Source organism: Mus musculus, chromosome 7 (assembly GCF_000001635.26).
Source record: "Mus musculus strain C57BL/6J chromosome 7, GRCm38.p6 C57BL/6J".
Taxonomy (NCBI): domain Eukaryota; kingdom Metazoa; phylum Chordata; class Mammalia; order Rodentia; family Muridae; genus Mus; species Mus musculus.
Window position 1 is genome coordinate 134841529 of NC_000073.6, and position 25188 is coordinate 134866716.

Here is a 25188-nt window from a genome sequence, read left to right on the forward strand (position 1 = left end):
AGGACCGGTGTGAAGCTCAGGAGAAAGGGGGAGTGCACACCAGGGGTGGGAGGAGGTGAGATCCCAGGGCCCACAGGTGGAGGAACCCCCTATGGAAGAGGGCATAGGCAATAGGGCGCCCCATAGGGTGCTGAGGGAAGAGTAGAGCGAGAAGAGGTGACTGGAGTCCTGAGGATGTCACAGAAGACACTTCATCTTACAGCACTTTAGATCTGTGGTCTCTCTCTTCTCCTTCACCTTTACTTCTTCTAAGATAGAAGGTCTGTAATAATTGGTCCGCATTCCAGGTTAACGGGCTTTGTGACATTGCTGGCCTCTAGTGCCCTGCTTAGCAGGCATGGACTTCTATGCGCCTCCCTGGGACATCCTTGGGTTGGAAGGCCTGGGACAACCTCACTGGGGAAACCTGGTAGAACTCTGTCTGTGACTTGACATTCCAACTGTCCTGCGGAACCCTGAACTGAATGGCTCAAGGCCACCAGCACAAGACAGCCCCGCTCAAGCCCTGTCTGTTTTGTGGCTGTCTGCTACATACTTGGGAAGTGGTGTTTATGAAGTTGCTGCAGGCAATGATTCTTTGTTGGCTTCAGTATAAAAGAGCCCATCCACACCTTCCCTTCTGGATGTCCACAAACTAAACAAGACACTCTAAAAGACCACGCAGTCAGCCTTTGCAGACACTCATTATTAAATGTCACCATAAATACTTTCTAGTTTTCCAGACCAAGTCTGAGGGAGTTGAAGCAGAACATTTAAAACCAGAAAGAAATGAATTTTATTTAGTGCCCTTTTTCCCCCCAGTAGAAACACAGGGTTACTAATTGGAACCCCTTGATCTCTTTGGTGTTGAAAGGCAGTGCTAATACCTGCAAAGAACAATGGACACCGAAAATCTACAGAGGAGAGTTACAGGACAAGTTGCTCACTGGCCCTGTATGTTCTCATGATTGTGTGTCTACACATATGCATATGTGTGTGGAGGTCACTCTTCAGGTGTCATGCCTTTAGACAAGATCTATAGTTGGTCTGCAATGTTCCCAGCTAAGCTAGGTAGCCAAGTATATTCTAGGGGTCAACCTGTCTCAACCACCCAATCTCATGTCATGTGACTTGCATCTGGCTCCTGAAGCCTTCCACAGCGGAGCCCAGGTACATTCTCTGTCCCCTCCCCCCTTTCCTCCCCATATGCTTCCATTCTAAATATGGACATATATCTGTTGAACATATTTCTAGTGATATTGAAAATTAAGGCGAAAGGCTCCTGCATAGGTCAGACTGGGACATTTGTAACATGCTCATATTTTTCTGTTACATGTCAGCCTCTGTGGGGAGGGGTTTCTATATTTTCTGCCAACTGGCTTATGTCATAGGCTCATCTTAATGCCAGGCAGTTCTGACACTTTTTACAGAGCCGTCATGCTGTCACATGGAAGAATGCCAGCCACTGTGACATCCCTCCATTCTCTTTGGCAGTAGATTGTCCCTCACTTTCCCCTGCACCATGCTATCTTGACTTTTCCAGAATATTTAAAATATAGTTATATTCTCTGGCCTCCTGGGTCCCCTGTCTTCCTTAGCCCAGTGCGTCTGGGATCTGCCTGCCCGGGTGTAACTCTGGATTCTTATTCATTGTATGGATTCATTTCTTGAGGAACTTTTGGGCTACTCCTTGTTTTTTTATTGGTTACCAATAAATAAGGCTGCTGTGAATTATTCTATGCAGGGTTTCTGTAATTCTAACGCATAGGGATGCACTGATGGGTCTTGTGGATTCTTCCTGCCTCACTGCAACAAGCTCTCAGGACTGTTTCTAGCTTTGTTTCCTTATTTTTGTATTTCGACTAGCAGCACAGAGATGCTGAGCATCCCTGAAGACAATGGCCTCCTTTTAGCAATTCTGTGAGATGGAGTGGTCCCTCTCTGGGGTTTGCTTTACATTCTCCTGATGGTGGTGGTGCTGAGATCTTCTTTCTCCTCACTTCCTCCACTCCTGTCTCCTTCCCTTCAGTTCCTCTCTTTTCTTCTCCTTCCTCCCTTCCTTTCTTTTCTTTCCCCCAGCTGCCCCTGATCTTGCAAATACCCTTGAACTACTCATCCTCCAACCTTCTTCAACTTGGAGGTTCTGGGATTCCAGGTGTGCACTGCCATATCTGGCTGTGCTGAGCATCTCTGCAAACACTGTTTATTTACTTATCTTTCCTTGGAGAAGGACTTCTACCACTCTTTTGCCCCCTGCCCCTTTTCTAAAGTGCTGAGTTTTCTTGTTTTCTTATTGAGTTTCTGACTCTGTGAACATGCTGGATTGGATGAAAATCTTTGTCAGATGGGGGGGGGGGGTTCATAGCCATCTTCTCTCTGTGTGCGACTCCTGCCTTGTTACCCAAACTGCGTCATTCAGAGATGTGGCTCTTTGTTTTGAATGTTTGATTTTATAGACTGTGCAGTTATTATTGTGTGTGAGAAATTTTTGTTTAGCCAAAAGTCACAAACATTTTCCTTTAAAAGTTTCATAGTCTAAGTTTTCGTTTGACATTTAACTTTAACCTGTGCATCATGTGTGACTCTGGAGTGACGTCATCATTTGGTGAAGTGTTTGGAGAATGGGTGCCTTTGGTACAAATCCCTCAACCATATATATTCAGGGAAATAATTTGAGAGTGTTTGGGCAGGGTAATACTGATTGCTGTCATGTTTTCTGGTATTGGGGCAGAGTCAGGGGTGGCACACTAATTGCAGTCATTTTTCCAGTACCCTACATGGATTCCTGCTATCTTGTTCATTTGCTTTTGGTTGCTTTCTTTTCTCTTCCTCCTCCTCCTCCTCCTCCTCCTCCTCCTCCTCCTCCTCCTCCTCCTCCTCCTCCTCCTCCTCCTCCTCCTCCTCTTCTTCTTCTTCTTCTTCTTCTTCTTCTTCTTCTTCTTCTTCCTTCTTCTTCTCCTCCCTCTCCCCCTCCCCCTCCCCCTCAAGACAGGGTTTCTCTGTGTAGCCCTGGTTGTCCTAGAACTCACTTTGTAGACCAGACTGGCCTTGAACTCAGAAATCCACCTGCCTCTGCCTCCCAAGTGCTGGGATTAAAGGCGTGCACCACCACTGCCCCATGCTTTTGAGCTTTCTTACAGTCCCTTGAAGACATTCACATGAGTCGGATGGCATCAGAAGCAGAGCTCTGTGTGGCACCTGTGCTAGAGTCAGAGATAGGATGCGACAGAGCCAGGTCAGAACACTGAACTTCCCTATGCTTTCCCAAGCTGGATGTAGTCAACGGGAAGTGTCTCTAGCTTCTCCCGAATTCACACTTATAGCTAATTCTGTCAGCACTCCCTGTGAATAAGACAAAAGTCACTAACCTGTGCTGTCTGTTTCTTCCTCTGACACCTCTCACTTGTACACAGGATGCCTCCTAGATGTAAGGATAAAGGATGTAAGGGTTACAGGGCTCTGTGTGGCAGTGTACCAATTGAGCATATCCTTGGGATTGCTAGAGTTCTATCTATCCATCCATCCATCCATCCATCCATCCATCCATCTCTCTAGTGTGTATGTGTGTGTGTGTGCGTGTGTGTGTGTGTGTGTGTGCGTGTGTGTGTGCACGTGTGTGTGCGCGCGCGTGCGTGTGTGTGCGCGCGTGCGCGCGTGTGTGTGTGTATATGCGTGTGCGTGTGTGTATGCGTGTGTGTATGTGTGTGTGCGTGTGTGTATATGCGTGTGCGTGTATGCGTGTGTGTGTGTGTATGCGTGTGTGTGTGTATATGTGTGTGTGTGCGTGTGTGTGTGCGTGCGCCTGTGTGTGTGCGCGCGTGTGTGTATATGCGTGTGCGTGTATGCATGTGCGTGTGTGTGTCTGCGTGTGTGTGTGTCTGCGTGTGCGTGTGTGTGTGTGTGCGTGTGTGTGTATGTGTGTGTGTGTATGTGTGTGTGTGTATGTGTGTGTGCGTGCGTGTGTGCGCGCACGTGTGTGTGTATATGCGTGTGTGTGTGTATGCGTGTGCGTGTGTGTGTGTGTGTGTGTGTGTGTGTGTATACATACTTGCCAGAGGGTATGTGTGGAAGTCAGAGGGCAACTTGCAGGAGCTAGTTCTGGCCTCCTATCATGTGGGTCCAGAGTCAGGGACTTGGGGTTTGCTTGGACTCAGGTCATCAAGCTTGACGACAAGTGCCATGACTCCACTAAGTCATCATACTGGCCCACTTCTGCTTTGAACTTTTGCTGAAAATGTCATACCCCTTTCCATAATGGCTGTGCTATTTTACACTCCTATCTGTAGTGAAAAAGGTTCCTGCTCCCTTGCATCCTCACCAGAATTGCTGTTGTCTCTGTTCTCAGTGACAACCATTCTGACTGGGTAAGAGGGAGCTCCAAGTAGTCTTAATTTTCACTTCTCTCATGTCGAGGGATGTTGAAACACCTTTAAAAGTATGTATTGGACATTCATTTTTCTTCTTTTGAAAACTATCTTTTCATTTTGTTAGCCCATTTGTGGACTGGCAGTTTTGTTGATTGGCAGTGTTTTGTTTGTTTAATTTCTCACAAAACAAGGAATTCAACAGATTACTGGATAATGAAATTGTGGTTTATGTACCCAGTCGGATTTTATTCAGTAACAGAGAAAAATAAAATCGTGAATGTTGCATGGAAATGGATAGATTTGGAAAATATATTAAGTGAGAGGACCCAGAACCAAAAAGACAAATATTTCATGTTGTCTCTCTATGGGGATACTAGCTTACGATGTACTCAAACACACACACACACACGTTTGTGTTTGTATGTATGTATTATGTATGTGTGGATGTATGCACGTGTGTAGGAGTGACTATGGACCACAGAGGAGATCACGAGAGAAGGGCGGAACAAGGTGATTGTGCACAGGAGGGAGGAAGAGAGGAAGGAGACCCCAGGGCAAGCAGAGTGGGGGTCAGTCAGGGGATAGAAGAGAAATGGGGAGGATAATTAATAAAAATTCTGTACTGCAATTTAATAGTGTATATACTAATTAAAATTTTTAAATCAAATACTTGAGTGGTCAGGTCTTACATGGTGAATGGCAGGTAACAGAATAGACTCTGTCCCTGCACGTGAGCTGTGAGGTTCTGGGCTTTGTAGAACAGGGCTTCTTCACCTCTTTGTGTTAGCAGCCCCTTTCTCCTGAGGAATTTTGAAGTGACCTCAGGTATCCAGGAAGTTGAAGCAGGTGTCCAAATGAATCAGGTACCGAGGACACATTAGAAATCTATTTGAAAACAATTACCAGGCCTATATAGAATTTTCCCATTCCTCCAAGAGCAAAGCAAATATGCATATTAGTGATTGGTATGTACTTGTTTGTATATCTCAGTACAGCCCAAAGATACGCTAATGAGATGCTTGCCCAGGAGTGGTAGCAGGAAAATATCACAAGTCTTTCCTTCCTGTAAATTAAGCCAGTGCATTTCTGTAATGGCAGAAAATGTTATTACAGTAAAACTACAGTGATTCCTTAACATGTAATAGTTTGGGATCTGAACTATCTTCCTTGTGCAGAGCTCCTGACCCATGTGTGGTGTGATAGCATGCCCAGTGCACAGTAGGCATGGTGTGTGTGTGTGTGTGTGTGTGTGTGTGTGTGTGTGTGTGTGTGTGTGTGTGTGCAGAGCCAGGGTTGTAGTGAAGTCCTGCGATGTAACCTGGGCAGACACTGCCGGAAACACCCACCGTCTCCAGGCATAATGCATGCTTGATTTTTGAGTCAAATTTTGGGCCTATGTGTATTCAGAACTTTTATGGTGGCCAGACTTCTTCAGCCCCCCATGTTCAGGTGTGGGGACCCAGATGGAGATACTGCCTATAGCTTAAGACGCTGAAAGACACAGAGGCGAACACCAGAGATGACTGAGTAAGATTGAAATGGTCTTTCACTAAACGACACAGACAGCAGAAAGATGTCTTTAGAGTGTAACAGAACTGCTTCCGTGGAAGCCCACAGAGGATTAGGTCAAAAGGTATTTTTGTAGGGAACTGGTATTCATTTTGTTACAGTTAGAGACAAATATATCTGCTGAGCTCACAGTGTGGGCACTTAGTTTTACAAGTTATACTTATTGGCGTCCAGTATGTTACCTTTCCCCCCCTTTGGCCCTTGCATGTATGTTTAAAGGACAGATCATTTGGTCTTGGATAACCAATTGCTATGCTCTTCCCTAAGGAAGACCATGTCTTCTTCTCTTGTGTTTTCCTTGGTCGCTCATGTTCTTTGTCTAGTGTTGAGTCCCCACGAGCTTCCCCATTGACTTTAGAATGCCTGTTGGTGTTGTCTTTGTTCAGGTAGCTATGGTGTTGAGACTACATGGGTACTACTCTTCTGGAAAAGTCCCTGTTCTGTGACTCTTATAATCTTCCATTCTCTTTTCTGTAATACCTTTTTTTTTTTTTTTTTTTTTTTTTGCACAAGGATACAAAAGAAATGCCCATTTCAGGGGAATGGGATTTTGTTTTATTCATTTGTCATTGTGGTTAAGCCTCATCAGGAAGAAGGTTCTCATCTTGGATTTTCTGCAGACCTTTATCAGAATTACAAGATTATGTTAATATTTGCCTACCCGAATTCTGCTCACCAACCCTCTTTCTGGTTTGCAGGGGGCAGCCCTGAAGTACTTGCCGACGATCGTCAATGATGTGAAGTTGGTGTTTGATCCCAAGGAGCTCAGGTAAGCTTCCTGGAAGCAAACATTTGCTGCGCAGCTTGTTGCCAGAGCCCTGAGTTTGGAGGATGCTGTAGGCTGCCTCAGACCTGCCGAGGTCAATGCCCTGGATGGTGTGGAGTTAGTGCTGTGGATTCTGTTTTTCTATGGAGAAGGCTTTACCTGTCAACAGCCACTACGTTGGTGGTGGTTGTTGGAAAATGGTTTACAGTACGGTGGGACTGTGATCCAATGTTAGCTCTGTTTCCTTGTCTGTCGAGGGAGAAAATGTTTATTATGGCTCACAGTTTAAGTTACAGCCCTTCACGGTGGGGAAGTCAAGGCACCAGGAGCTAAAGGTGGTGTTGCATCCACAGTCAAAACAGAGATGCCAAGGAATACATGCTAACACCCAGAACTCTTTCTCCGCATGATGTGGGCTGGGAGCCCAAGGAGTTGTCTCACCCACAGTTAAGACCAGTCTTCCCATATCAATCTATGTCACCAAGGCAACCCTCTATAGGCATGCTCAGAGACCTGTCTCCCAGGTGATCCTGGCTCTTGTCAGGTTGACAGTTAACCCTAACCAACACAGCCCAATTTTTCCATTTTATATACTTTTACTGTTTGGGTTTCACTATGTGGTGGCTGGCTTAGTTTGAATTTTCAGCACCCTCAAAAAATTATATGGGCTCTGTTCTCCTCTCCTGGTAGCACCCACAGTATTAGGGGGCAGGATAATTTTCTCTCTCTGAGCCCTCCTAAATGAAGGGCTCTGAGCCACAGGCCTCATGGTCAGAAGTTGCCACCTATAATTTTGATGACAATGAGGATGACTACAATGATGATGACGGCAACCACGAACCTTCTGAGGGGGTGATCATTGGCCATTCAGAGTGGACTATTAGCCTAGGGACCAGATTTTCCCTTCTCCGTATGTGCCCCTTTCCAGGGCTTTTTGTTGTGTAATTGACAGATCCATGGCTTTCTGACAAGTGCTTTGATGGTGTGTTTAGCCTTTGATACCGCATGTGAGCCCAGCAGCTCAGTACACCCGCTTTATGTTTGACACAATGAACTATGTGTAGGAAATAGCACCATTTGCACTAACCAGACCCTCCAAATATCTAAGAGGACATTTGTCCCTGAGGAGTCATTTTTCCTTCACTTTATATCCACCTTAAGCCATTAATATCTTGAAATTGAAGGGCCAGGGGCTCCTGGACAGTCCTCTCTCTGATTTGCCTGAGATTTAGTGTCCAACAGGGACATACTTATTTCCTGCTTCCAAGGCATTGACATTAGGGTTCTAGCTTAGCAGGCTCCAAATGGTCAAAGTGAAACCTATGTGACCCCCGATGTTGGTCTTCCCAGCTGTGTTTCTGCAAGGTCCTTTTCTTGGAGTGTGGCTTTATAGGGTTTTCCCAGGACCAGCCCCACACATGACCCTTCCACTTGTTCGATGTCAAATCCTAAGCCCTTCCTGAATCTTCTTTAGACATGACAGCCTAGTGTCTAGTTTTCATGAACCTTCAAGGGATCCAAGTGGATATTTGAGAAGCACGGGGCTGACGACAGTGAGAGGATATGGAGAGGCTTGTCTGTTGTGAGCCAGAGCCATGACCAGTCCTGTCCTCGATAGCCCATGGAGGGACACTATCCCTGCTTGGGATTGGCAGTTGTACCACGAGCTTGAAGCTCTGAGGAAGACCTATTTCCCCTGGGCCATGTGCCTTCACTCTCTGCTCTGTGCCTACATGAGCTTCTTTAATGCCTTCTATACCAGTTTTACAAATGACCTTAAAATCACAGACACACACACACACACACACACACACACACACACACACACACACAATATTTAGAAAATCAATTTATGTCTTGTCTCCTTTCCATGTGTTTGTATGTGTGTGCATGCTCTCATGAGTATTAGAAGAGCCTTGTTATTCATTGTATATGTGGGTGAGTGGGCAGGCACAAGCCTGTGTGTGTACGTGTGTGTGTGTGTGTTTGTGTGTGTGTTTGTGTGTGTGTCTGTGTAAGCCCAATATTGATGTGGATTTTCCTCTCTGTTGATTTTTCATCTTGTTTCATTGTGGCAGGGACTCTCAATCAAATCTGGGGTTCACCAACAAGCCTATTTTTGTTATCAAGCTTACTCTGAATTCCCCCCCACCACCACCACCTTGGGATTGCAGATGAGTGTTCACCCTCTGCATTGGGGGCAGGGATACTAGCACTGAAGTGAATTCTAGGGTTCCAAACTCAGCCCTCTTGCACATACACTCACATACACTCAAATAAACTTACATGCATACACTCCCTCACACATATGCACCCTCACACATACCCTCAAACAAACATTCTGTCACACACTCACTGACACGTATCCTCTCTCTGTCTCTCTGTCTCTCTCTGTTTCTCTCTGTGTTTCTCTCTCTGTTTCTCTCTGTTTTTTTCTCTCTCTGTCTCTCTCCCTCTCTCTCCTCCCCCTTTCAGGTCAGTGGTGTTTTTTTGTTTGTTTGTTTGTTTTTATAATCTGCGTCTGCACTTAAGATACCTTGTTTTCCTGAGATGATGTCTTCCGTGTGGTTAGTTAGGAGTGCCTCTGATGCCATCCCATCCCATGCTGGACCATCATGTATTTAAACTACCATAGGCATCTGCTAGGCGTTCTCACAAAGTGTTGTGCGTGCACAGAGACTGCACAGAGACCTGGTTTCATGTTAGCCTAATTTTGCTTGCCCTTGGTAACTCAGCTGGTAAGTGCCACAGGTTCAAGGTGAACATGGTCTTTTTGATTACAGAGAACATGCCCTAGTTGACTGTGTCCAGTTTTCATCATGACAGAATATGCTAGGATATTTGGGCAGTTGCTCACTTTTTGGGTACTATAAAAATGCTATTTTAAGTCTTGTACAAGTTTTATACATGTGTATATATTATATATTATATGATATATAACACATTGTAATGTGTTTTTACATTTTTAGGAAATTCTCAGACAAGGCCCCTTTCCATTCCAACCTACATAGCTTGAAGGATCTAATATCTTTACATTCTTACCACACTCATCATTATATGTTATTTGAATTTTACCCACTCAATCTATTGTAAAGTACAAACCAATGTTTTAAAACACATTCTCAGGGTGGTCTTTGGGCCTGGATTCTATTACGGCCTCTATCAATCCTGGTTTTGACATTTCAAGGCTCTTTCCCACCCTGCTGATTGTGCACCATCTTGGGACAGCATGGGTTGCTCAGGCTGGCTCTGCTTCTGATCAGTGTCCCTTGCCTTTCTCCTCATAGCAAAATGTTCACGGAATTCATCCTGAATGTCCCTGCGGGCTTGCTGACGGTCCAGAAGCTCTCCTGCCTGATTGAGATTGTTCACAGTGACCTCTTCACACAGCATGGTGAGTGGATCCCTGGGACTTGGCAAATTGGTTGGTTGTTCACTTAGTTCTCCTAGTTGCCCTAAGGAGCAGAGGTGCCTCTCAATTCAAACAGCTTGCCTGCTCTAGGCAGGCTTCAGCCCTTTCAAGAGAAGGGCAACTGTATAGGTAATAGGCCATTGAGAGTGGAGGGGGAAGAGTGGGTTTGTAATTTGGGAGCACATCGGTGTCCTGTATAATCAGCATACATTGTAGCTCTTTAAATGTGCCATTGTCTGTCCTGGGGAGGCAATCACTTACATCCTAGCGGTGATTGCGAGGGCGAAAATATCCAGTTTTTTTTTTTTTTAAATTTAGAAGTAATAGCTCTGTCTTATTCCAACTCCTGGTTTTTGACAGGGCTTCCTCCGATCTCGTTCCGAGTCATGAGGACCCTAAAGACTCTTGTATCCCCAAGAACCTTCTATCCCTCTTCATTAGCTTCTCCTCCCGTTTGATTAATCATTTTCTATTTGGACAGATTGAATTAATATTTTACACCTGCCAAGCAATTTTATTGAAAGCTCAAAACCTTTGCATAATCTCCAACCTCTGTCATTTATCGGGGCCGACTTGAGGTCTGGTGGGTGACAGCCTGTCTCTGTAACACAGATTTATTCTCTTCCATTTGTGACCAGACGGTTGGTGGCTCCATTCTTCTCCTTCTGTCCTCAAGCACAGAGCTGCTTCTTTTCTCCCTTGGGCTGTTTTGGTGAAAGTGCTGTCCCCGCCAGTCCTGCTGCTGTGCTGCTGAGCTGTGTGTTTGCTGGCTCGTCTGTTTTCATCTAACTCTGAGACCGCTCTGGCATGTGTATAGGGGTCGGGCTTGGTTCTTTATCTGAGTGGAAGTGTTCCACCCTCTCCCCTAAAAAAAGGAAGAGATCAAATGTGGTGACTTTCTGAAGCACCTTTCCCCACTCTCCTCTCTGGGGCGGAGTCCCTTTATATCATTTATGAAAGTCCTCATTGCCTAGGACTTGAGTCACATGATCTGGATGGAGCTCTAAGTTCTGACATCTGTAATTCAGGCTTTTACTCAACAACGTGAATGGTTTGATTTCTGAGGTGTCTTCAAAAGCTACGGGATACCATGGTGCCCATAAAAAGTTGCTAAGAAGGTGACCATTGGGGACATTGCAAGTAGGCCTTCCCTTGTTGACTACAACTGAAGCTAGAACAAATACATTTCTGCCCCGATTTATATTTGAGTCTTATTAGGTTTCATCATTAGAGAAATGTGCCAATAGCCATGTATATGTATGCATTCTCTCCTCAATATCTCCGTACTCTCACATACTCCACCCACATTCCTCCATCCCTACCACACATACAGGCAACTAGCACTCTTTCGTTTTTTTTTTTTTTGCTGCTGAGATAATAACTTAACAAAAGCATCTTAAACAAGAAAGGGTTCATTTTAATGCACAAGTCAACGGCACAGTTCTCTCTGGGGGAAAGATGGAAGCCACTGGTCACATTGCAGCTGCAGGCAGGAAGCAGAGACAGATAGATCCTAGGGCATGTCTCCTTTTCTCCTCTTCATGTATTGTAGGAACCATGGTCAGAAGGTGGTGCTGCCCACTTTTAGTGTGGGTCTCCCATCATCGTCACACTTCCCTCACAGGTGTGCCTGGAGGCTTGCCTCCCAGGTGATTCTAGACCTTGCCACGTTGACAACACTAAGCCCCATACCCCAGACCCTTCATGCCCCACACCCTTCTAGGTCTCATTATCTTCTCCCCATACCACCCCTGTACCCCTAGACTTTAATACCCCACTCACGCAGCCTGGATCCCCAATCACCATCACTGCCATCAACAGTATCTTCACTGAGTGAATACTTATTGCCAACTGAGTCAGTCTCTCTCTCTCTCCCTCTCTCCCCCTCTCCCTCCCCCCATCTCTCTCCCCATCTCTCTCCCTGTCTCTCTCTCTCTTCCTCTGTCTCTTTTCTTCCTCTCTCTTTGGATTATGAAATTTATTAGGTAATTTTATTAGGTAATTTCAGAGTGCCACACTAGGACTGTATATCCTAGTACAAGTAGGGTTTGTGTTCAAAGTGGTTGTGATGAGGGGACCAACACCAGGAGAACCAGAGGAGGCATTTGAAAACATAATTGCCCTTAGCTACAGTAGTGGTGACAAGTGGCTTCATTGGAGACTATTGGCAGGTGTGGATATATGTTTGGAGAAGTACTTCTGTAGTTTTGGTGGCCACAGTGCAGGATTCTGGCTCTGGCAGAATTTTCCATCACAGTCATGATGAGGCAGTCTTGTATATAAACACCTCCTTCCTTACCTTCTGGTTCTATTTTATTTATTTATTTTTGTTTGAATTGACACAACAGCTTCCATTCTGATCCTAAAATGCTTCCCCTCCTCTTCCTCCTCCTCCTCCTCTTCCTCCTCCTCCTCTTCCTCCTCCTCCTCACTTTGGTGGAGATTTTCTTCTGAAAACATTGTTGATCGGTGTATTTAGAACTTGATTAGCTGTCTCCTGGCGGACATTCTAGTTCCTCGTCTGAACCACATCAAAGCAGAAGTGACTGGTGATGGAGAATCAGGTCACGCCCACTTCAGTCACTCAGGAGCAATAGGAGACTTGAGAGGAGTAGCACCCTCCCTGGAATTCATGGTTAAGTTCAGCCTGTCTGTCCTGTAGGTTGCTAAAGATTGGGCTGGCTTATCCTCTTAAGAGAGGGAGGGATTTGTGTAAAATCATGACACACAACAAGTGAAGGGTTAGTAGAAAATATAAAATGAAGCCCACCAGAGCAAAACAAATGGCGACTTTCGGAGACATCATCTATCCTTCAGGTTATATTAATTTTTGTCAAAGACAAACCAGTGTGTGAGCTACACAGCTTATTGTTCCCAGAGAGTTGTGTTAGGGGTCCTCCAACCCCTACCCTACCAGAATCTAATTCTAAATGTTTCAGAGAAGAATCAACACTATGACTGAAAAAAAACCACATAATATTCATAGTTTAATCTTTGATGAGAGTTTAGCAATTGACATGGTTTAGTTATTTTTATTGCACATATCATTTTAAGATAACAGTCATGACTGACAGCCTCACAATAGGACCTTCAGGCTTTTATAAATTTTATATGATCTTTAGAACATTTTCATTAAAAATAAATACCAAGCATCATGGGAAAATAATAGTCATTTGTTTATCCAGCTCTAAAATAATCACTCAAAAGACTCTAAGACAAATACAAACTTAATAACCCTCCAGTCTTGTTCATACCTGTAAACCTAGCACTCTGAAGGCTGAGGTAAAATTGCCATGAGTTCTAGGCCATTCTGGGAAACATTGAGTGTGATACATTGTCTCAAAACAAAGATCCCAACCAGCTAGCTAGCCATGCACACTGAGCAGCCAACCAGCCATGCACACAGAACACAGCAGCAGCAGCCTGTAGTGCTCTTAAGATTCCTTGTCATTATTGTCCACCTTCCTATCTAGAGCAACACAGCCATTTTAATTTTTTAGCAGAAGGTTTAAATTTTCATCAAATTTTTTTCAAATCCAAAAGAATCTTCTTTTTAAATATCTTTAAACCAAAATATATCTTTGTATTTGTTGTTGTAACTTTCTTCATTTTTTTCTAACTCAAAAGCTCTTTCCTTTCTTAAATTTGCATATTATATTACTCCTTAAAATGTTCAGAGTTATATAAAATTAGCCCCTTTCTCAATTAAAAATTTATTTTTAAAAATTCTTATTGTTTGGGTCCTTTTATATATAGTTACATGTGTGAACTAGAATTTTCTATTCTTCATAGCTTTTCTTTGTAGCAAGAAGTTAGACAGGAGGCCATCTTGAATTGACTTTCCTATCTGCTAATGATTCCATTTTCTCAGTTTCTTTTTTGCTTGCTATGATAAAATACTCAGAGAAAAGCAGCAAATGGAGAAAAGGAATTTAGCTCACAGGTCCAGGTTTTAGTCCATCATGATTGAGAAGTTGGGCCACCTGGAGTTTAAGCAGGGGGCCACAGTGCACCCATAGTCAGATGAAAAGAGGAATTAACACAAGCTGAGAGAGCTCAGCTCATTGTCTCTGCTCTTACATCCTAGGTCCTACCCACAATTAACATGGATTCTCCCATATCAATTAGTATAATCAAGACAGTATCTCAGAAGCCCAACCATAGGCTAATTCAATTTAGCCTAGTGGTTTTCAACCTTCCTAATGTTGCAACCCCTTAACACAGTTCCTCATGTCATGGTGACCCCCTCTCCCCCAGCCAAGAAATTATTTTTGTTGCTAATTCATAGATATGGTTTTGCTACCATTATGAATTATAATGTAAATACATGATACACAGGATAATTGATATGTAACCCCCGTGAATCATTGTTGGACCCCTCCCCAAAGGCGTCAAGACCCACTGGTTGAGAACTGTTAAATAGCCCCACACCCAGACTCCCTTCCCAGGTGATTGCAAATTGCCAGGTTGACAATGGAAATCAACCATTACACCCACATATGTAGTCTCTCCAATAGAGCATATGAAGACAAATACATTTTAATTTGCACTTACAAATATTTCCTCCATTTTTCTTAATTTAATAATTTTGAGCAATTTTTCATGGTTTTCTTAAGAAAACTGAGAAATCTCATACACTTTCTCACAGCTTTTCCCCCCACCCCCAAAGGAAAAAGTGAACCTGACATTTCTGTTCTCTCTACATAGGAAGTCATAGTCAAGGTTATGGTCTTCTCTGTGTATTTATTCTTTGATCACACCTATTGCTGTACCTTGTGGTTTCTGAGAGAGGCTGGCCTAGAACTCACAGCCTGCAGTCATCACCCTTCACAAGCTGGGATCACAGGTTCCATTAACATCCAAGATAGGACAACATACCCCAACCCAGCCATGAAATCTGATCAAGCATGTTTGCTAACAGTCCAGAAGGCAACTTCAGTTTTAATTTCATCAACAGTTTGGTGAGACAAAGTAATATAGAATACAAACACACTTGTTTCTGGAGTTGAGTCTGTGTTCTATTAATAAAGATATTATGGAACTAATTAAGGTGACCTGTTACGTTATTGAACTTCAACATTGCTGTTGGCCATCTTGGAACAACATTTTCTGTCGAGGCTGCTCCCAGAGTAACTCAGATTAGAAAGGATCTTTTCTGTGTTTCTCTTTCCTTACTGACCATGTTTACTGTCTCAGAGTTCACGAGCCTAACTGAAATTTAAAAAGTTCTATGCAACATTGGACAATAAAATTATTTTGCCAGGTGTCATAAATTATACTGCTATGAATTCTTCTCACGTGGCAGGTAGAGGAAGTAGGGTCATACGTACAAGGTCATTCTTTGCTACATAGTGAATTTTAGTCCATGGTAAGCTATGTGAGAGATTTTGAAAACTAACAACCACAAAATTATATAAAGTTGACAAAATCAACAAGCAGAAGAATATAAAAAGAACCATATTGAAAAGTGGAAGAAGAAAGAGAGACACACATTTAAATGCCTTTGTATATTAACTCTAATATTACAATCTAAGAATAATATTCTTAGGGGTACTCACAGGAATTTAGATATGCAGAAGAAAAAAAACTGTTATACTACTTAGACAACTGATGCAGGAGGATTGTTGTATACTATAGACCAGCTTGGGCTATGCAGAGATAACATGTCTCCAAAAAGTACTAAGATTTTTAGAACCCAAAGGGATTTCGCCATAAAAAGCCTCTAAGGCATTACCCTGAGCTGAATTGGATTAAAAAGTTAAGGAGAAATCCTAACAGACCACAGTACAGAGGCCATGATGACCCATTCCAAACCATCCCCAGAAGTTCTGGGGTCACTATAGTGGGTTTCAATTAAATTCTGTTCCAAAGCTGTTACCTGGACTATAGGCAAGTGTGAATTACCTTGTTGTAAACTTGCTTATGGATGTATATTTGCAACAGCCTCTGTCAGAGTCTTGTGATAGTTACCATAAGACTATCACGTATTTGTGGCATGTGTGTGTGTGTGTGTGTAGGTAGGTAGGTATTTATGTTTTTCCTTATATTCATGTGTACGCATGTGTGTGGCGGTCAGAGGTCAACTTCAGGTGCTGTTTCTCATGGTACTGTCTACTTTGTCATCTCAGTCAGGTTCTCTTGCTGGCCTGGAATTTGCTGACTTGTCTAGATTGGCTGGTAGGCAGGCCCTAGGCATCTGCCTTTCCCAACCTTCCCTGTATTAGGATTTAAAAACCATACCACTGTATGGAGGTTTTTACTGTGGAATTTTGGAATATTTTCCTCGGGTCCGCAGCTTGTCTAGCAAGCTCTTTTGCTGACTAGGCTGACTCCCCAGCCCCAGCCATCAAGCAACCATGTCTAAGTACCCTTCCCTCACACCCTTCAGGCCTCATCTGCTAGTTCTGGGTTTTCATTGGGGTGAATCCCTCTATCCCGCTTCCCAAAGCTCCTGGTTTCCATGTAGGCAATGAGCGTCAACTGTGAGGTACCAGTGAAATGTCCTCATGTCCTCGACCTCCGCTGAGTGCTGTTGTGAGGGACACCTTAGTTACATACGTTAGGAGATATTTTTTTTTTCTGAACTTGTGCCTCCTGTTGAATAAGTACCTAAAACATTCAGCCTTTAGTAACAAATATGTAAAGCAGAAATTCTCCTAGGGATTTGTTTCACGGGAAATGTTCCTCCCCCTTCCTCCCCGTAAAACGTTCTCTCTTTCGTCAGCTACTGGGAATCCTGAAGGATCCTGCTGCTTGTGCCTGGTGCTCCTCTCACCCTGGCTCACGGATGCCTGACTACCTCTTCCCATTTAGCTGCACTGTTTATTTCCGCTTCTGTTTTCCGAGTCTCATTTTCATACACTGTCTTAGGTCTTAATTGAACCAAACAATGTATAGATGATTTGAGTTCAAAATGAGTTAATACTAACCTTTAAAATAATCCATTGTTTTAAATATAGTGGCATACTTTAGTCTGTGTGTGTGTGTGTATGTTTGTGTGTGTGTGTGTGCATCCATCCATCCATCTGTATATATGAGTGCAAAGGCTAGTGTGTGAGTTTGTGTGAGTATACATACATCTGAATGTATAAGTGCAAAGGCATGTGTGTGTGTATGTGTGTATATATACACATGCATCTGTATATATGAGTGGAAAGGCCTGTGTGTGTGTTTGTGTACTTGTGTATGTGAGTACACATGCATCTGTATATAAGGTGCAAAGGCCTGAGAGTGCATATGTGTGTGTGTGTGTGTGTGTGTGTGTGTACTTGTACACATGCATCTGTGTATATGAGTGCTAGGGCTGTGTGTATGTGCGGGCAGGCATCTGTACGTGCACACATGCTTCTGTGTATAAGATGCTAAGGCCTCTGGTGAGTGTGTGTGTGTGTGAGTGTGAATGTGTGTCTGTATGTGTGCACATGCATCTGTATATATGCGTGCTAAGGCCTGTGTATGAGTGTGTGTGTGTGTCTGTAGGTGTGTGTGTCTGTATGTGTGCACATGTATTTGTGAATATGAGTGCTAATGCCTGTGTGTGAGTGTGTGTGAGTGTGCACATGCATCTGTGTATATGAGTGCTAAGGCCTGTGTGTAAGTGTGTTTGTGTGTTGTGTGAGTGTGTACGTGTTCACATGCATTTGTGTACATGAGTGCTAAGGCCTGTATGTGTGTGAATGTGTGTGTTTGTGTGTCTGAACGTGTGCACATGCAACTGTGTATAGGAGTGCTAAGATGTGTGTGTGTGTGTGAGTGTGTGTGTGTGTGTGTGTGTGTGTGTGTGTGAGTGTGTCTGTGTGTGTGTCTGAACGTGTGCTCATGCAACTGTGTATATGAGTGCTAAGGCCTGTGTCTGTGTGAGTGTGTGTGTGAGTGTGTCTGAACGTGTGCTCATGCATCTGTGTATATGAGTGCTAGGGCCTGCGTGTGAGTGTGTATGTGCATGTGCACATGCATCTGTGTATAGGAGTGCTAAGGTCTGCGTGTGTTTGTGTGTGTGTGTTTGCGCGTACACATGCATCTGTGTATATGAGTGCTAAGGCCTGTCTGTGTGTGAGTGTGTGTGTGTCTGTACGTGTGCACATGCATCTGTGTATATGAGTGCTAAGGCCTGTCTGTGTGTGAGTGTGTGTGTGTGTTTGTGTGTATGTCTGTTCATGTACACATGCATCTGTGTATATGAGTGCTAAGGCCTGTGTGTGAGTGTGTGTGTGTGTGTACATGTTCACATGCATCTGTGTATATGAGTGGTAAGGCCTGTCTGTGTGTGAGTGTGTGTGTATGTGTGAGTTTGTACTTGTGCACAAGCATTTGTGTATATGAGTGCTAAGGCCTGTGTGTGAGTGTGTGTGTCTGTATGTGTACACATGCATCTGTGTATATGAGTGCTAAGGCCTGTGTTTGAGTGTGTGTGAATGTGTGTGTGTCTGTAGGTGTGTGTGTCTGTACGTGTATACATGCATTGTGTATATGAGTACTAAAGCCTGTGTGTGAGTGAGTGTGTGTGTGTGTGTGTGTGTGTGTGTGAGTGTTTGCACATCCATCTGTGTATATGTGTTCTAAGGTCTGTGTGTGAGTGTGTGAGAGTGTGTGCATGTGCACATGCATCCATGTATATGAGTGCTAATGTCAGCATCAGACACCTTTCTCCATCACTCTCTACCTTACCTTTGATACAGTTTCTCACCAAATATGAAATTTTTTTCTTTTATTACATTTTGTCATTGGCCCCTAGGTACCTTCCTGCCTTTGTCTTCCTAGCTCTGGGTTTGCTAGGCACCTGTGGCCATGCCCAGCTTTTCATGTGGGCTCTGGGTCCTCGTGCAGGCAAGGCAAGCACTTTATTGAATGAGCCATCTCTCCCAGCCCTGCCTTGAATTTTGATCTCTATAGTAAGTTGTACCCAGCCTAATAAGTGACATATGTGAAGTGTTTTAACCCACAATGACCTTGTAGCCCAGGACAAAATCAGCCTGGAGCGTCTCACCTTGCAGCCAATCAGCATCTGCTGCCTATGTTAGACTCCGCTTCCTAAAAGTGTTCTGACCACTGAGTGGCTGCCCTCAAACCTTTTCGAATGCTTTGACCAAGATGAAAATTCCCCCATTTATGGGTTTTGGTGGTAAGAATCTTTCTGTGTTGGGAGAGCACAGAACGACACCATTTTTCTCATTTGCAGGCTCTGCCCTCCCAAGCAGCCAACTGCTGTCTTCTCTCCTTGTCTGGAAAAGATGAACAGCTGAAATCTTCTGGCTGGTCTATTCTCACAAAGATGCCATTACTTTTATAAAGTAGTCCGTGCCACATTTGTATAAATATTTAAAGTCAAGCCATTTTCGGATGAGATATGGCAGCTACGGTTTTCATGCTTTCTTCTCCGTCTTGGGTCCTGATCCTTAGAACTTTGTAGAAGTTGGCTTTGCCACCCACTCTATGGAATGTGCTGCACGTATGTGGCATGCTCCCAGTGCAATAGTGATAGAATCCTCGAGGTCACTGTGGGAGCCCCAGGGCAAAGGCTGGGCTTCAGCCTAAATCACCTCCAGTTCTGAACCAAGCTGAGAACAAGAAAATGACTCACTTTGGGCACTAATTAGGGTTGTTCTCTGGGAAAACAGCTTCAAGCAGTCTTGAAGATGTGTTCCAGGTTTCTCGGAATGGTTGCCGTACTTACAGATTTACACTCGCAAGGGATTGTGATAATTAATACCTGTTGCCAGCCAGGAATTGTACTCAGTGCCAGCTTAAGCTAAGCTATCATGTGGAAGATGTATGAGCACTCTCTTGTCTGGGGTGTTTCGCAGCAAGAAACATATTTGTACAGATAACTAGAGGGGCTGTGTTTCCAGCCATTAAAGTCTGGCCTGGTCCTGTGGTCAGCATGCCTGTGGGTGTTAACTTGACAGTACATAGCTACAGCAGCCTTGCTTTACCAGAGTGAGCTGTGGACTCTCACACACAAGTTCCTGGGGGCTCAGGTTAGTGAAACCCAGGCTGTTTCCCGCTTTCTCTCACCACGTCTCCCATTCATAGACAGGGAAAGGGAAGATATACCCAGTGGTGGTGGTGGGGTGTTGGGGTTACAACGAGTGATAGATAGGTTGTCACAGGAGGTTGTGCTATATGAACTGGCGTTGGAGGCCAGCCTTCTTCTCTGTTGTATTCTGTTCTGGCTTATGGATTTCATGGTGTCAAGCCCCATATGGGAGGATGGACCTGCCTCTGGGTTCAGTATACTTTCATGTGGGAAAAAAAGGGAGGAAATTACCAGAACATTAAAGCGTAGAATGAAGGCTGGAATATATACTTATATCCCCACTACCCAGCATCAATAATAGTGAGCTCACAGTCAGACTCTGAAGCTAATTTCAGACTATACAGTGTGTGCCTAGATAGCAATTACCCAGTGAATGACATTGTTCCAGACTGAAGATGTAGTCTAGGTCTAGTTCTTATGTTGGCCTGCCCCACCCATCCCCCATCATCTGCCTTGGATGTCCTGTTTTTGCTCCTATGCCGAGGTGAAGGGCCTTGGGCTGATTAACATGCTGTGCATGAGAGCCAATGAATGGGCGGTAATGGCTTCCGAGCCTGGTCTCTGATGTGACTTGCCTACTTGAAAGCTGGCTAAACAGATTATGTGCTGCGCAGAGTGATGACTCTTGAATATCATCTGTGGTGTGGCGCGAGCAGATTTTCAAAGCAAGATACAAAGAGAGGGAAAGGTTGACATCTCATAATTTGTGCATTTGTGGCTTTGTTCCCATGTGATTATGTTGTTGCCCACATATCTGACAAAAGCTGGGAAAAATTAAAGCTTAAATCCTATTACAGAAATGAAAAGTTCTAGTGTAATTAAATCAAACGTCGGAACTGAGTGTGGGATTTATGCCCACCCAACTGTTTTTATGTTGATGGTATGGGAATTGGAATGGAGTGAGTCCACCTGGCTAGCATCACTGTGTAACCTAGTCAAGAGGACTCCCTGTGCTTGCAGGGGGGCTTCACAAAATGGAGGTTCTTTTTGGAACTTTCTCCTTGTACTCATACTTGCTCTTCTGGATCCTCGACTGTGGGGAAGCGTTCTGATTAACACGGAATAGTTTCCTTGTTTTCCCAGACATAGCTTTTCCATTTCCCCACCCTGGTAGGGACCTAGGTGATTGACAGGTTTCATTTTACAGCTTGATCCATGTTTTTTCTTGTATCTGTGCTTGTTTGGTTTTAGAGGGGAGTGTGAGATCGGATGAGTCACGTCTGACCATGTTTGTCTTAGAGTGTAGTAGCAGGTTTTGGTATTGGTAGTGTTTTAATACCCTGGTGGTTGTAAACCTGTTATTTCCTGGCAGGGCTTTGGTTTGTTTGTGGCTATTGCTTTCCTGGTGGCTGGATTCTTGCTGTGAGCAGGACAGGGAAGGGAGCCTGATGGTCTTATACTCCTTCCTTCCCTTTAGCAGATAGACCCTATCCTAGCTGGGTACCCTGGTTCCAGGTAATGCTGGGTAGAATAGCAAGCAAGTCTACGTTGAGTTCCTGTCGCTGAGCCCTCAGTGATGGTCTGTGGCCTGCAAGTGTAATCTAAATAAATCCTGTGCTTTCCAGGTTCCATGTTGACAGAGTCTTTTATCACAGCTACGGAAATCAAACTAAGGGCAGACTCCTTGTCCAACAGTGCTCACCTGCCCTGTGGAAACTCATGTATCCTAAGTTCTGAATAATAGGAAGCCTCTTTAAAATGCAGGGCAAGGGAGTTTAAATGATGTGTTTCACTCTTCTTTTCAAGGTGAATAATTCTCTCAGTGATCAAACAGAGTAAAACTCTTTGCTAATGGTGGAAGCATTCGTTATAGCAGTCTTTCGAAGGCCCTGGGCCATGCCCACATACTTAACAGGACTTTGAGATTAGGAAATAGTGAAGTCAGAGTGCCCTTCACAGTAGCCAGACCCTACATAGAAAGCATCTATCTCTAAAAACTGCCCTGTTCATCTATTTCTGCTGCGTTAGGTCATACACACGAGAAACTGTGTATTCAGAACGTAATAAAACATATTGTTTTAATGCTTTCATCTACCAACAGATCAAAACAGTACTTATTGAGTTTTTCTACTGTGAAAAGCCAAATCTTAAACCCTGAACTATTCTCCAGTAGTTTTGTTAACTTGATAGATGTTGTACACAGAGGAAAAATAGGGGTTGGGGCTAATTTTGCCACAGTCAGTTAATGTCCCACTCATAAGGCATTCTGGAACACTTTAATTAGATAGCTGTGCTGATGACTTCTAATGAATGTTGCCAGCTGCGAACCCTGAAAACTAACTCTTTTAAATAATGCTGGAATATAAACATCCCATTCTCTTTCAAGCTTCCTCCCAACCCCCATGCCTCAAGGAAACTTTCAATCTTTATCTGTTACCCAATACCTTTTCCATCCCTCGCTCTGTAGGTCTCTCTCTGTGTCTTTCATTATATGTGTTTGTCCAGAGGCCACTTGTTACAGCAGTACACACTTTTAGAAATAGCTTATTGAATACAGGAGTTCCTTAATTATACCCATTTGAAGTCCACCATAGTTTATAGATCACCTAACACATATTCAGGAGTTTTAGTTAGCAAGTTTGATTCCTCTGAGAGACTGCAGAGTCATAAACATACAAATGTAGAGTTGGCAAAGACTAATTAACTCAATGTACAGATGAAGGTGTCAGAGTTAAATAAGAAGCCCTGTATGTAAGCAGAGGCCCAGGCAGGGAGCTGTCCAGCACTGTGGTGCTGATTAAGGCTCTGGCTTGTTTCAGATCCATCATCTGCACACTCCTAAAACTGTTTCACGCCCACTGCATGAGTAATTCTCTCTGAAAGCTGAATTTTCTTCAACGCTATATGAAGGAAGGAAAAAAATTACAAATAAATGGATAAATGACCACATCTGTAAATTAAGCATAAATAAATCATATGGTAGTGTTCTTATATGTCTATGGGGTTTTAATAGTATTTCTCTTCTCTTTCTGTGGGGGTGGCAGTAGTGGGGGTTGTAGTTTCTGAACAGATTGCTAGAGCCATCAACTCTTTATGGTGTTATTAATCTACATATTAGCCTCTGTTGACCCTACTTTGAGCCCACTGCTGCCAGGCTCCTGTTTCTGTTCTTGTATTTAGATGTAGGAAGAGCAGTCTAAGAACTGGCTGTCCTCATTTGTTTTGTACCTAATCATGCTATCACTAGGTACATGGAACGCTTGATTCTGTCTAGGCCTGAACATTTAGCTCTTACTGTTATCAGATGTTGTCCTGGACCAGTGGAAAGTCTGCACCTGCCAGGATTTTGTGTCATGACTCTACCCTGCAACAGCCATTACATAAATCTATTGCTAAGGGCACAGACCTTCCTCCAGAGTGAACTGCCTTCATCTGCAATTTCTTAACACTCATCTCTATTTGCTAGCGCCACCAAGAGTGGCATGTGACTCTGACTAAGTGCTGTGTCTGGCCATCTACTAGATCAGCCAGCAGCATGCACCACCCTACCCATCACCTCCAGACCATGGATCCTGTGTCTATTTTCTTCTCTTATATGTTGAGAATCTTTCCTCAGGGAAGCAGAATTGTAGACTTCCTTGTCAAATCAACAGGCTTCCTCTTTGACCTGCTTCTCTTTACTTAGACAGTAGACTGCTCACATGACCATATTTTCCACACAATCTTTCCTTCTGTTCTATTTCAGTCTAGGCTTTGTGCGTGTGTGTGTGTGTGTGTGTGTGTGTGTTTGTGCGCGCGCGCGCGTGTATTTACATGGACTCATTTTGTAGCCTTTCCATTGGTTTTTCTTTCCCATCACCTAAGGAGACGTCATACCTACAGCAATTCCAGTAGAACGTCTACTATTCTGTTGTACTTCTCCAGTCTCAAAGGTTAAGAGGGTCTACTGCCTAATGCTCATCACAAACATTTCTTCTACTATGCAAGGTCTCATGCCCAAACACAGGAGTAATATATTTGGCCAGGTTTTAAAATGTATTATTTTACATTTATTTATCCTTCTCTGTGTGCCCACACATGCATGCCACAGTGTGTATGTGGACTACTTGTAAGCATGGGTTCCTCTTTCAACCTTGTGAGCCTTGCAGATGGGATTCTGGTCATCAGACTGGGTAGCAATTGTCACTACCCACTGAGTTTTGCTCCCCATTGTTTAACAGTCTTCATGCCTCTCTGCTCGTCTTTCCAATTTCCAAAGCCTCTTACTTGCTCTGTCATCCTCTCAATTAAAATTCCATGACATTAGGTACCTCAAGGCTGAATCACAGATTGACACATCTCTGATCCTTTTAGCACACAAGCAAGTGGCACTGTTCTGACCAGAATACTTTACGAGGTGCTGCCCAGCTGTCAGGAATGGAAATGTTGGACTAGATATCTGTATATGCTCAGTTCTGCAGATCTGCAAACAACATTCCAAAACGGTGGCTTGCTGGTAGTTTCTTCTTCTGACACTGCAAGCTTCGTAACTTCTTACTTACAAATGACTTTGGAGGAAGTGGCTCTGTACTTGACATTTATCCATACCCACATGGGTGTGCACAGGCACGGGCCTTTTATCACCAAGTTCTTTGACTTGGGAGTGTGGTGGCTAATGCCTGCTCAGCATTTGCTTAGCAGTACAGTTGCTGGCTGTATTTGTCACCATGTTCCAGGTTCCTGCATCTGGACAGTCTGGAGATCAGTAGATGGCTTCTGCGACCCCTTCTAGGACAGATAGAGTCTTTGAGCCGCTGCTGCTTAAAGACTCGTGTAGATGGAGGAAATCACTTGAACATATTGAAACACGGGCACAGGGTTCCTAAATGGTAGGGAAACAAGATGATTGTCTATAAAAGATGAATAGCAAGCATTCCCCATTAATATGGCTCTTACTGTTTAATTCTCATTAAAAGTGTTATTCTGGCTTTCGGTTCTATGCAGCACACACAAGGTTATTAAATGCACTTTATGGATCATTTGTTTAATGTGACCGAACTAAAAATTAAGAAGCACATTACTCAGTGTTCATAAAAATGAATGCTTTAAATGGACAAATTCATTCTCATTTTTGTGTCTT

General features: G+C 43.7%; 1 protein-coding gene across 1 annotated transcript in view; it reads left to right on the forward strand.

The window, feature by feature from the left end:
- Dock1 (dedicator of cytokinesis 1) overlaps positions 1 to 25188 on the forward strand; it is a 502961-nt gene that overhangs the window by 170842 nt on the left and 306931 nt on the right. The window contains exons 24-25 of the mRNA NM_001033420.2: positions 6614 to 6684; positions 9969 to 10075. Of these exons, the coding sequence (NP_001028592.1) occupies positions 6614 to 6684; positions 9969 to 10075 (178 nt within the window). The remainder of the gene's footprint in view (positions 1 to 6613; positions 6685 to 9968; positions 10076 to 25188) is intronic.